Source organism: Calonectris borealis, chromosome 31 (assembly GCF_964195595.1).
Source record: "Calonectris borealis chromosome 31, bCalBor7.hap1.2, whole genome shotgun sequence".
NCBI classification, from domain to species: Eukaryota; Metazoa; Chordata; class Aves; order Procellariiformes; family Procellariidae; genus Calonectris; species Calonectris borealis.
Window position 1 is genome coordinate 1,306,584 of NC_134342.1, and position 12,034 is coordinate 1,318,617.

Genomic DNA, 12,034 nt, shown 5'->3' on the forward strand with positions numbered 1-12,034 from the left:
CGGCGCCACAGCCAATCACCGCGGTCCGCCCGGGATTGAGCCGCCGTGGGGGATCCGGCTACAAACCGCGCCTCCTGCGCGGTGAGCCAATGGGCTGGCTCGTCGGTGGTTGATGGGCAAGGCGTCCTCCAATGAGATTCAAGGAGATGCTTCCTCCTGAGGGAGGACGGGCACCGGGTTGCTGAGAGGCGAATGGCAGGCGCAGGTGGTCATGATGGATAGGTAGAGAGTCCAATCGGCTGCCAAATCTCGCTTGGAGTGGCACCTGGCTGACAGGAGAGGGCAACAAGCCCCGCCTCTTCAGCTGAAGGGTTTTGATTTGATTGACGGGACAATCTACCAATCGCTGGCGCAGGAGAAGGTGAGGCAGCCTATGGGGGCGCAGAGACTAGGCAGCATTCACCCCTCCAGCACAGGTGGCTGATCCCGCCTTCCTGGGGAGATTTGCTGCTCTTATTGGCTGACGGGGATGATAGGCAGACGCTTCCACCTATGGGGCATCGAGTAGCTGATCGCAGCCCTGTGGTGAGGGGTCCGGGGTGGAGACACCCTCCGTTACCTCAGGGAGGGCGCCCGGGTAGGGGCACCCGGGATGGGGGTCCCCAGGGACCAGTTCCTCAGGGACAAGGGTGTCAGGGTTCCCTGGTTACCCAAAGATTGGGGTATTGTGGTGATGGGGGGGGTCCTCCATTCCCACAGGGACCTTGGTGTGGGGGCCATGGGGGTCCCCAGTTCCCCAGGGATGGGGTGTCGGGGTGACCGGGGTCCCCCATCCCATTAGGGATCCAGGAATGGGGACATCGGGGGCTCCTGGGCTGCCCAGGGATGGGAACAGTAGGGACCCCAGCTCCCCAGAAATGGGGGTGACAGTGGTCTCACCTTTCCCAGGGATTCAGGTATTGGGGCACTGGGGATCCCCAACGTCCCCAAGGGTGCCAGGACACTGGAGTCCCCAGTTCCCCAGGGACAGGGTTATGGGGACATTAAGAGTCCTGCTGTCCCCAGGGACAGGGGTGTGGGACACTGGGGGTGTCCCCAGGGCCTGGGGGTGCTGAGGCGCCATGGGGGATAGTTTTAACAGTGCTGAGAAGTGGGTTTTTTGGGAGCTTAAAGGGATTTTCAACCACTCTAGCTTCAGTACTTAAAAAATAAAAAGATAAAAAACCCTAAAAAAGGTTAAAGAGATAAGGACATGGGAGGTTTAGGGGTGGGAGCTGGTGTTTTCGGTCCTCTCTTGACTTTTAACTCAGTTTTCAATTCTTTCAGCTTAAAAAGCGCCATCCTTGATTTTTTGTTAAACCTTTCCCACGCCACCGGGACAAACCGCGTGTTGGCAGCAGAGAGGGGAACCAACTGCGAGAGCGCATGGGCCAAATTCAGAGCGTTTCAACCCAAAACCGACTCCATTGCCTCCGGAGACCCAAGGGCATGAGTGGCCACCCCGGGGAGAAGTTTGGCCTTGACTTCCCCTAAATTCGAGATCAAAAAAGGGGAAATCGGACAAAAGGAGGAAGCTGCTTGCCTCGAGAGTGGGGGAACCGGAGTGAGGGACGTTCAACTTTTGGGTGTGTTTGCTCTTCCCGGGGTGCCTCTGTGAAATTCAGCTGAAATTGGTCAACGGTGAAGTTATTCATAAGTTCTAACTTTTGTTTTCTGCGATAACCAGCCCAGGGGATGCCTGGCTCAAAGCCCTGAGGGCGTTCGGGCAACGAAAAGAATTTTCCGGAGAAGGAATGAAGGAAATGGTGCCACCAAAAATGACGATTTTCACAGTGCTAAGTTTCTCGCATTAAAACTGCAAGAAATTATCACAAAAACACTGAACAAAATGCTGAAGAATTCCCAGCAAACCAAAACAAAAAAAGGAAATTTAGGTGCGCACCTCGGAGAACGCCGGTCGCCATTTCGGCGTGAAGCCTCCAAAACCTGCCTCCTTGGGCAGGTGTCAGCCTCAGTTTGAGGAGAGCAGTGTTTTTTAACCAATTCTACCAATTCTTCTAAAAATCAACAGGGAAGGGGCTGCGACACATGGCGAGGGGCTGCCCGAGTGCATCAGCCGCTTCAAAACGCGCGAGTGTGCAGATTTTTTTTTTTCTAGGAGATTAGAATTATGAAACGCGAGCGTTTCCTTCCCCCCAGGATGAGATGACACGTCTTCCCCGCCACATAAATCGGGGCGATATCAAAAGAAAAAGGATCAGAGATGTCAGAAGGCGAAGGTGCCGTCGGCACCTACGAGGAATGTGATTTCAACGAGGGGATGGAGTTGGAGAAGCGAGAGCGGAGGAAAGCACCTAAAGGAGGTATCGGGGCAAGGGAGGGGCTTTGAGGATCCCATGAAACCGGAGGGTTTCAGCTCTTTAAACTGGTCTTTCTCCAAAGTTATGGCCTAATTTTGACACCTCGTTCCTCCGTTGGGTCACAATCTAGGAAAAGGAGGTTTAAGCGTGGAGAACAGGGTGGTGGAGCCACTCGAGAAGTTGTTTTGGGGGGTTCTCTCCTCTTTGTGCTTTTCTTTAAGAAAATATCTGTTGCGGGAGGGAGTTATTTGGGGCCACCTCACCCCATTTCACCCCTTGGCAGTGCTGTCCCTCCTCACCTCGTCTCTGGAGAGAGCCGTCGTGCTGCTGTACGTGCTTCTGGCCCTCACCTTCGTGATCTTCATGGCTCTCACCATCGTGAATCTCCAGAGAGGTGAGTCCGCCATGCGCCCCTTGCTCTGACCGGCCCCGCTGAGCGCCGGGCGGGCACGACTTGGGGGAAAACACCAGCGAATGGAGCAAAACGTGGCTCCAAGTTAGGGTTGAAAGCCCTTTTGCCAGCCCGTGAGCTTTCCAGGGCCAGAGCCGGAGCAAAGGTGAGCGCTCTCTTCCTTTCCCCCAGTATCCGCGGCGTGGGAGGCGTTGGAACAAGCCCGGATGCGGAGCGAGAACAGCCACACGACGGCGTGGCACAACCTCTCGGAGGTCCAGCACACCCTCGGTACGACATCTCGCCCTGAAATGGCTCCCTGGCACCCGCTGCACCCTCGATGCCTGCACGGATTTTCACCCCGGCGCTTCCCGGGGTGCTTTTTCCAGCAAAAAAATGAACCAAAACCGCTTTCCATCAGGACAGAGATGGAAAGGCTTGTTTTGAGCTTTCTCCTCTTATTTTCCTCTTAGATAAACAGCTCTCGGGCGAGCTCAAGGCGATTCACGGCCAACTGCTGAACGGTATGCAAGGAAAAGGCGGTTTTGGGGAAATACGGACAGAATCCCGAATACCGGGCGCAGGCAGTGGTGAGACAGGGTCAAAAATGGAGATTTTCCTCCTTCCAGTGTCGCAAGAAGTGGAGAACGTGCGGTGGCAGATGATGCAGTGCAAAGCGGAGTGCGGGAGGGAGCTGTTGGATCACCTCCGAATCTCAGGTGAGAGCCTGATTTTGATGGAAAATTATTAAATTCAGTCCTTCTCGATTCCCAAAACACGCGGTTTTGGGTAGATGCTCCAAAGATTCCCGAAACGTACACTGGGAGTGCACAAAACCAATCTTAATGAATTTGAGATATCATTAAGTATAATATTAAAGGAAAAAAGCCTTTCTCAGCCTGTTGAGAAACACAATAAAAAGCTCATTTAATGAAAGGGCTTTGAGTTTAAAGTTTAAAGAACGGTAACCCGCAGCAGGAAAACACACAGCGAAAGCCACGGTGTAAATTGGGATGGAAAGGAAAAGGGGAAGGGAGACAAAACCGGGGTTTTTTAGGTCTTTGTGGCAGCTGAATTACCTTTTCTTCTCTCAGAGGAAAGGGACGCGCTGGAGCCGGTGCTGCGGCAGCTGGCGGAGGTGAAGCAGGAGCAGAGCCGCGCGTCGACGCTCCTTGACGCGGCGCTGGAGGAGATGCGCAACCTCTCAGGTGAGGGGTAGTGGTCGGGCTGAGCCCGCGGGCGTCCCTCTGCGCTCACACCACGCGGTCTCCTTTATTTTTTTTTCTCCCTGTTTTCCCTCAGAAATTTTCTGCACGAGGTGTCCCGCCGGCTGGCAGCAGTTCGCCAAAACCTGCTATTTTTTCTCCACCACCACCAAACACTGGCTGGCTGCTAAAGACTCCTGCGCCGACTTCAACGCCCATCTGGCCGTCGTCGACACCGAGCAGGAAAACGTAAGCTGAGAAATTCTGTAAAAAGCAAAAAAACACCCAGGTTTCATGAGTTTAGAGGAATATTAGACTCCGATTCCACAAATGGGAAGCTGGAGGTTAAGCACGGGTGACTCAAGTCTGCCCGCCGAGGTGGGAAAATGCAACCAGTTGAGGTTCCCACTTGGTTCTGAAGTGATTTGGCCAAATCGGATGAATCTGTCCCCAAAATAACTGGTGTGATTTAAGCATTTTTTGGGAAAAGCCCATGGGGAGACGGCTGCCCCTCCTGGGGTCTGTGTGACCCCAAGGGACTCCCGAGGTGCGAGAGGAGCTCACCTGAGTTTGGAGTGGATGCGCCATCCCTCCTCGCGATCATACAGGAATGATAGAAGTTATTTCGAAATTATTAAAGTTATTTAGAAATTACAAAAGTTATTTAGAAATTCTAGAAATTATGGAATGAATTACAGAAATATAACCCAAACTGTCCACAAATTAGCATTTCTACCCCAATTTAGACGATCCCTGCCTCCCATTCAGGAGGGTGCTTTCACCGACCCGGCTTTTAAAAAGCACGTTGGGTCTGAAAAAAGCTTCTTCCTCCAGATATTAGAAATTTCAGCACTTTTTCCCATTTCTGATGGGAAACGTTGCATTTTTTGTCACGCTCGTGGCACGTCACAGTTGTTCCCTACAAGGGACAGGCTCCCCGATGTCACCGAGTGCCGGCGCTGCCCTCGGCGCCGCTGAATCCCTTTGCTGTCGCCTTCCGCTTCCCCTCCTGACGCTTCTTTTTTTTCCCCCCGTTTGCAGAAATTTCTGGCAAATCACATCATGGAGAATCGGGTGTTCTGGCTGGGCCTGACCGACACGCACAAAGAAGGCGACTGGCAGTGGGTGGACGGCCGATCTCTCTCTCTCTCGTACGTTTTTAGCCTCATCGGAGGGTAAATTGCCCCAGAAAATTAGCTCTGTTCTCCCTCGGCCCCTTTTTTGCTCAAAAAAAGGCGCCGCACCCTCATCAGCACACCCATCCGCTCTGGTTTAGTGCTTAAAAAGCACGGAAATAGCTTTCGTGCTGGCGTAGCATCTGAAAACGCCAGGTGGAGGGAAAGGTAAGAGGAGCCACCCTGCTGCAGGCGAGATTTTGGCTTTTTCCCCCCCAAATTCACTTTAGTTTCCGGGCTGAAAACCCAGGCGGGAATGCGCAAGGAGCCGCAGCGCCTGCTTGGTTCCCCCTCAGCTCGGTCGGTTCCCGCCCGAGACCCCGCACCCTGAGTCAAAGGGGTTATTTTTAACAGATCTCCTCATTCTTGGGATTTTGGGAAAAACACCGCGATTGAAGTGGAGCCGTTTTCCCTTGTTAAACGGGGGGAAAACGGGAAAAATCACTGAAATTGCATTGCTGCATTAAATGCGGGGAGAAGGTTTTTTTGGGGGGGGCTGTCGCCCTCCCCGGGAGATGCTGCGTGGCCGGCGTGCTCTCCACTTGACTCCCCCCTACTTAAAAAAAAAAAACAAACCCTAAAACCCAACGAGTTCCCAAACGGTGAGTTTTCCACCCAAAACAGTGTACCCCCCCCCTCTCCCAGGTTCTGGAACAAAGGTGAACCCAACAACGTGGGCCACCAAGGCGAGGACTGTGCCACCATCTTCTCCAACGGCCGCTGGAACGACATCGTCTGTTCCGACGCCAAGGCCTGGATCTGCGAGCGCAGCTGCTAACGGTTTCCCCGAGGCCGCCTGCTCCCCTCCCGAGGGCTTAAAAATGGGAGAAAACCAGTAAAAACCCGGCAAAACCAAATGCACGGTGAAAACACGAGGCTCCGGGGAAAAGAGGTGTCCGAAAATGGGTACCCCGCTTCCCAAAAGCGGGGTGCGCTGCTTGCGGGTGGTGGAGGGGTTGAACGTTTTGAAGGGGTCACTCTTTGGGGGGGGGGGTTTAGAGATTTTGGGGACGTTTGTTAACATTTCGCGAGCCGTTTACCTGTTGCGCCGAGGTTCGCCGTATCGCTTGTAGGTTAATCAGGAAAAAAATATTAATAAATGAAGTGCTTTGATTGCCATTTGAACCAAAACTCATGTAAATCAAGCCAATGCGGCGCCGAGGAGGATGGGTGCGCACCTTTTTTTCCCAGGGTTTAGGTTAAAAAACCCCCAAAAAAGGGAAGAGAGGCCGGCGAAGACGAGGTGTGAGCGTGTTTTCTGGGCGCGTATGCAAATCCCCAACCCGTGGGTGCTGAAGCGCGACGCCTGTTTTGGTTGAAAGACCGCGCTGCCGGATTCCCCTCCCGGCGCCGGTAGCGGCTCCGCTGGAAGATTTGGGATTTCACCGGCGCGGAGTTTAACACCCGTAGGTGCCACCGTGACGGTTTTATCTATAATCCCTAAAAAAACCCCAAACCCGTCAGGGAGCTGCCTTCAAATTCCCGCTGGCGGCAGAACTCCCGCGGCATCACCGTTTCTTCCCCAAAACCAAACCTCCCGTCCCCAAATTCACCCAATCCCACCGTCCACCAAAAAGGCGTATTTTTGCGGAGGGAAGAGCGCGGTCTCGCGCTTCTTTCGCCGCCCATTTGCCTGTCACCGCCGCCCCGGCGCGGAGAAGGAACTGAAACCTCGGGGCCGAACTGCCGGCCAAAATGGGGTGCCGGAGGCGGCGAGGGGTGTGCCGGGGTGCGTGCCGAGGGGTTTAGCTCCTCGCCAGGCGCCTGCGCGGCTGCTCTCCCCGGCACAGCATGGCCGGGCAGGAGACCTACGGCAACTGGTTGGGTCCCCCGCTGGTGCCCACCAAGCGGCTGGTGAGACAAGCAGGTAAAATTGGGGAGACCCTCCCTCTACCGTGTCCTTGGCGTGTCCTTAGCGTGTGTTTTCGGGGCCGGCGGTCGTCTCGGCGAAGCGCAACGGTGTCCGGATACGCCGGCGGGGCGCCGCCGTTGTACGGAGGAGGGCGAAACGCCTTTGGGGCGCTCTCAGAGTCGTGCGGGTCCCAATCGGCGCCCAAGAGCCCCTAAATCTCCAGGTTTGGCCCCAATTTCAGGTGTGATCTCCACGCCGGGCCTTAAAAAAAACATCGGCAACTTCCTTGCCGGCGGCGAGGGGGTTAGAAGAAGCGGTAGCGGTGGTTTTGCGGATCTTCTTATTCACAACGCTCTTTACCTTTCCTTTTTTGGCAGGAATTTACTCCGTCACTGGGAAAATGACACCCGTGGGTGACTTCAGACCGGGTAAGTCATCATTTTTTCACCTTTTCAGGCTTTTTTGTAGCGCGGATGGAAAGCAGAACTCCCTGAGGTGCCTCTCCGAGGCCGAACCGGGCTTTATTTTCAGCTCGGTTAGTCAAACGTGTCTCGCTCTACGCAGCGTTTCTCTCTGAATTTGGTTCCTTCTGTCGAACGAGATCAAATCGCCCCCAAAATATCCTGAAAGTCCCTGCTGGGGGGATTGAGAGGGAATTTATCGCTCCATCCTCACCGGCAGAGCCGGCGTTTGCGCCTTCGCAGCCTCAAATTCATCCCCTCCCGCCGCAGAGAACTTCAAACTTCAGCAGAATTGCTTAAATTTGCAGCCGAGGGGAGAACCCGACTCCGAAAGAATGAAGCGACGTTATAAAACTCTCTAAAAATGATAAAATTGATATATATTCAGAAAAAGGTGTAAAAACCTTACCGGAAATGCTGCGGATTTACCAAAAGGAAAGGAAATTGCGTTGCCCCCTCCCTAGAAGCGTTCAAGGTCAGGTTGGACGGGGCTTTGAGCAACCTGCTCTAGCGGAAGGTGGCAGGGTCAGGTCCCTTCCAACCCAAACCGTTCTATAATTCTATGGTTTTTTTCATGCTTTTGGAAGGATCGAGCTGATCGCTAATGGCTGGGATTCCCAGGTGGCGTAAAACCCGGATTTTCACCCCTTTTTTCCCTCTCGCGTAGCGTCCCCGGACAGCTTTGAGGATGATTACGATGACGTGTCCCTGTCGGAGTCGGATCGTGGCCGCAAGCCGCCAGTGGCCGACGATTTGCAGAGCCAGAAGAGCAAAGGAGGCACAGGTAGCACCCACCTCCTCTCCCCGCATCGCCTGTGCGGTCCAGGACCTCCGCGGGGCAGGATTTGGCCCTAAAATGCCCCCCAAAACCTCCCCCGGTGACTCTTTCCTTCCTCCCAACAGGGGTTTACATCCTGGCGGGGAAACCGGCATCTCCAAATCCTTCCCAAAAGGGTGAGTTGCTCTCGACCGATGCCGCTACCCCGCAGCAGAGCCCTCGGCTGAATCCAGACCCGGGAAGCTGGGATTCCTCCCCGATTTCTTCCACGCTGCTCTCCGCAGGTGACCCGGAGCCCAGAGGTGGCAGAGAACGAAGCCGCAGGATGACGTCGGTGGCCGTCCTCTACCTCCTGGTAGCGCTGAGCTTCGTCGCGTGGGTGCTGTTCTTCGCGCTGGCCGTGGTGAAGCGTAAGCGTCCCTGGAAGGCTTCTCGCCGGGCCAGGAAGGAGCTGGTTTGGTGAAATACCCAAAAAAAAAAAGAATTTTCACTTTTAAAAATAACACGTGGCTCGCGCCCGCGATGCTTTAAGTGTCCGAAATGTGGAAACCGCAGCTAAAGCCCGTCCATCGTCACGATTTGGTTTTAATTACACCTTGGTATGTGAATTTTAGGGTTTTATCACCAAATTGCCCTCAGTGCGCTGCATCTGGGTGCTGCCTCCTTCTGCCCGCACCAGCAGCGTTCCCCATTTGCTACAGGGTGTGAATCCAGAGTAAATTCGCTCTGGAATTCCCCACTCAGCCCCCCAAAAAAGCCATAAATTGGGCAAATTTAGAATCTGCTCTGGAATTCCTCACTCGACCCAAAAAAAACCCATAAATTGGGTAAATTTAGACGCCGCTCGTGATTCCTCCTATGATCCAGCCATGTTTTTTCTTTCATTTTCGTTTCAGAGATGGAAATCGTGGCGGAGTTAAAGCTCTTGAAGTTGAACTACTCGGAGCATCAAGCCAACGGTAGGTCCTCGGACTCACATCCCCGCGGTGAAATTTAACGGTGGTTGGGAGACGCCGATTTTTTTGGTGTTTGGCTCTTTTCCGGCACCGGTTTTGCCTTTTGGTGTCAATTAAGGAAAAATCGACTTGTTTTTTCGAGCAGCTCCTGGTTCTGCTCCGTCTCTTAGTGAAGCAACGCCAGCTTCGTCTGACTTGTTTCTGATTTCCACCGGGAATTACAGCGGGGTAATGGTGTAGATCGGACACCGACTGAGCTCATGCCCCAATTCCGAAGGAATTAGCCCCAAAAGGGTGCAAATAGGAACAAATCAGCCCTTGGGAATTTATCCTGATTAGGATCTTACTGGGGGGAAAATCCACCCCGTTATGTCTGTTAAAGGTTACGGGAAGGACGTAAATCCTACGGAAAATTCTGCAAAAGTCAAATATAATGGGTCAAATCCTTAACCGCTGCCAAATGAGTGATTAATTAAATAATATGATGGGTGATATTGCAGCAAAATGTCACCCAAAGAGGAAAAAAAACACGCAGCGACGCTGGCGGCCAGCGACGTAAGAACATTTGCAGCCCTGATTGAGATTTCTACATGCGGAAAAGTAATAAATCCTGGGGGGGGAAAAAAGCTCAAGATTTGGGTAAACCGAAAGGGGGAAGCAGGAAAAAAGCAGGTGGGGGGGGAGGGGACGGGGCTGGTGGCGGTCGCTCACCCCCCTGCGCTCCCCAGTGCGGCAGGGGCTGTCGGAGACGCAACGGGAACAGACGCGGATGCGGAGCGGGATGCACAAATACTACGAGGAATTGCAGGACATCACAGGTAAAGCCGCCGTCTCCATCTCGACGGTCTCTGGTCATTGTGCGCCAGGAGAGAAACCTCCTGGTTTTAACCCAGAAACACCACAGCGCTCTTCGGGATGGAAAATTTGGGGTGATTTATGCCAACTTTGAGATGTCACCATGCTGGGGAAGCCGTGGAGGTTTTCCCGGCAGAGAAAAACTGATTTTTTGCCTGGGTTTGGGGGGGGTTTTTCTCCTCCTTCCAGCGCTGATCTGCAGATCCGTCCTGGATGGCAGGAAGTGCTCGGCCGGCTGGAAGGTCTTCGAGAAAAGCTGCTACTCCTTCTCGACGGAGACGATGAGCTGGTCGGACGCGAAGGAGATCTGCGCCGACCAAGGCGCTCACCTGGTCGTCATCAACTCGGATCAGGAGCAGGTCAGTCGGACGCTTGCGAGTGAAAAATAACCAGTTTCTCGGCTTACGCTGTGCCCAAAATACCCATTTTCTTGGAGAATTCCTACTCTGGTAGACACAGAACTCTAAAACCTCTTTTTTGGGCTCAAATGAGCCAAGACTGGCCATCGGGCTCACAGTTATTTGGAGGCGGAGAGAAGCACCGATGACCAAGCTGAGTTCAGTCGACTATGACTTCCTGTTTTTAGGAAAAAGTGCTAAAAATGGAGCAAAAAAATTCAACATCTCCTTTCCAGAGTGCTGTGTACGCACTTTGCTTTAAAACGCCCAAATTGTTCGCTATTTACCAAAAAAACACTACTCGGATATCACGGCGATGACCTCCCCTTCATTGCCAAAAGCCTCAAGATGCTCCGTAATCTACCGGAATTATCGTTTTGGGGCCGTTTTAACCAATTCTGCTTTTCTAGAACTTCCTGAGGGACAATATTAACAACAGCAGCACGTACTGGCTGGGAGTGACGGATGAGCTGGAGGAAGGCTCCTGGGTCTGGACCAACGGCGATCGTATGAGTCTTAGGTAAAAAATTCCTACTGGGGATTCCCCAAAACCGGAAAATAATCAGAAAATAAGTGGAAAAAGGTGAAGTTGACCCACCGAAACTTTGTTTTTTTGGTAGTTTTACGTAAGTCAAAGGGTTTACATTGAAAAAAAATAGTAGTATCAGAGCGTTTTCTTGCTGGTGGTAAAAAAAATACGGAGGTTTTTAGTGGTCTCCTTCCCTCGAAATACAAATTTTACCTCTTCCTGAGAGACCTCCGCTGCCGTGGGGCTCGTTTTTATTTCTTTATTATTTTCTCTTTTCCTTTTTCTCCTTCTTTTCCTCCTTCTTTCTCCAGCTACTGGAACACGTGGAAGGAGAACAAAGACAAGGACCAGAAGGACTGCGGCATCATCGGGCCCGACGGCATCTGGAACGACGACAGATGCTCCCACTCCAACCACTGGATTTGCGAAAAGTCCTGGAATTGCTGACTCCAGCCTTACTTTTTCCTGTTTCCAGCCAATTTTCAATGCACCCAGTAAAAAAAAAAAAAGTACATTTCAAAATTCCCGCTTGGAAGCTGGATGAACTGACGCAGCTCCGGGGAGATCCAGAGGCTCCACACTCCTATTTTTTGCCTATTAATCCTGCAAATCCCTAAAAAAAAAAAATCAATAAAATCCCTGTGACCCTCAACCTTGGAAGCCTGACCCACAAACCATGGAAAAAAAAGGGATTTTCAGTTAAAATAACTCCTATAAAATGGTTAAAATGCTTAAAAATCCACTCACCGGCACAAAACCCGTCCTGTTTCTCAACGTCGCTGAATTTCTCCTTTTCCCCCCGAGCTCTGCTGCCGCGTCGCGGTTTCTCCTTAACTCTCAGAAAAGACAATTTCAGTAAAATCCTGGGTTTTTCCCCACTTTCCAAATACTTTTTTCCATATTTATCCTTCCCTCCCCCAGGCGCCAGCCCCCGTCTGTGCCCAGCTGTGGCCCCACAGCCAAAAAAACCCCAAAACCCCAATTCTGCTCACTTATACGTCTCTTAATTCAGCACGTTAGCACCCAATAAAACTTATTTTTTTTTCTAAGAAACACAGTATGCGCCGATCGGTCTTTTTTTTTGCCCCAAATAAATAAAACGGCCCCCTTAGACTCATCCCGGTAACTGAAAAT

General features: G+C 52.4%; 2 protein-coding genes across 2 annotated transcripts; both read left to right on the forward strand.

Annotated features, from left to right (window-relative positions):
• Nucleotides 1-2,130: 2,130 nt before the first annotated feature.
• Nucleotides 2,131-6,190, forward strand: LOC142073894 (C-type lectin domain family 4 member G-like). Its single transcript, XM_075134147.1, has 9 exons — nucleotides 2,131-2,303; nucleotides 2,584-2,694; nucleotides 2,884-2,982; nucleotides 3,165-3,215; nucleotides 3,321-3,410; nucleotides 3,786-3,899; nucleotides 3,994-4,145; nucleotides 4,938-5,047; nucleotides 5,717-6,190. Exons 1-9 carry the CDS (start codon nucleotides 2,204-2,206, stop codon nucleotides 5,847-5,849), a joined length of 960 nt encoding a protein of 319 aa, XP_074990248.1. The 5' UTR covers nucleotides 2,131-2,203; the 3' UTR covers nucleotides 5,850-6,190.
• Nucleotides 6,191-6,757: 567 nt separating this feature from the next.
• On the forward strand, nucleotides 6,758-11,390 carry LOC142073893 (C-type lectin domain family 17, member A-like). The gene is made up of 10 exons (XM_075134146.1): nucleotides 6,758-6,938; nucleotides 7,301-7,351; nucleotides 8,052-8,168; nucleotides 8,288-8,338; nucleotides 8,447-8,572; nucleotides 9,059-9,121; nucleotides 9,847-9,936; nucleotides 10,163-10,332; nucleotides 10,782-10,891; nucleotides 11,212-11,390. The coding sequence occupies exons 1-10, from the start codon at nucleotides 6,863-6,865 to the stop codon at nucleotides 11,345-11,347; spliced, it is 990 nt and encodes a 329-aa protein (XP_074990247.1). The 5' UTR covers nucleotides 6,758-6,862; the 3' UTR covers nucleotides 11,348-11,390.
• Nucleotides 11,391-12,034: the final 644 nt, after the last annotated feature.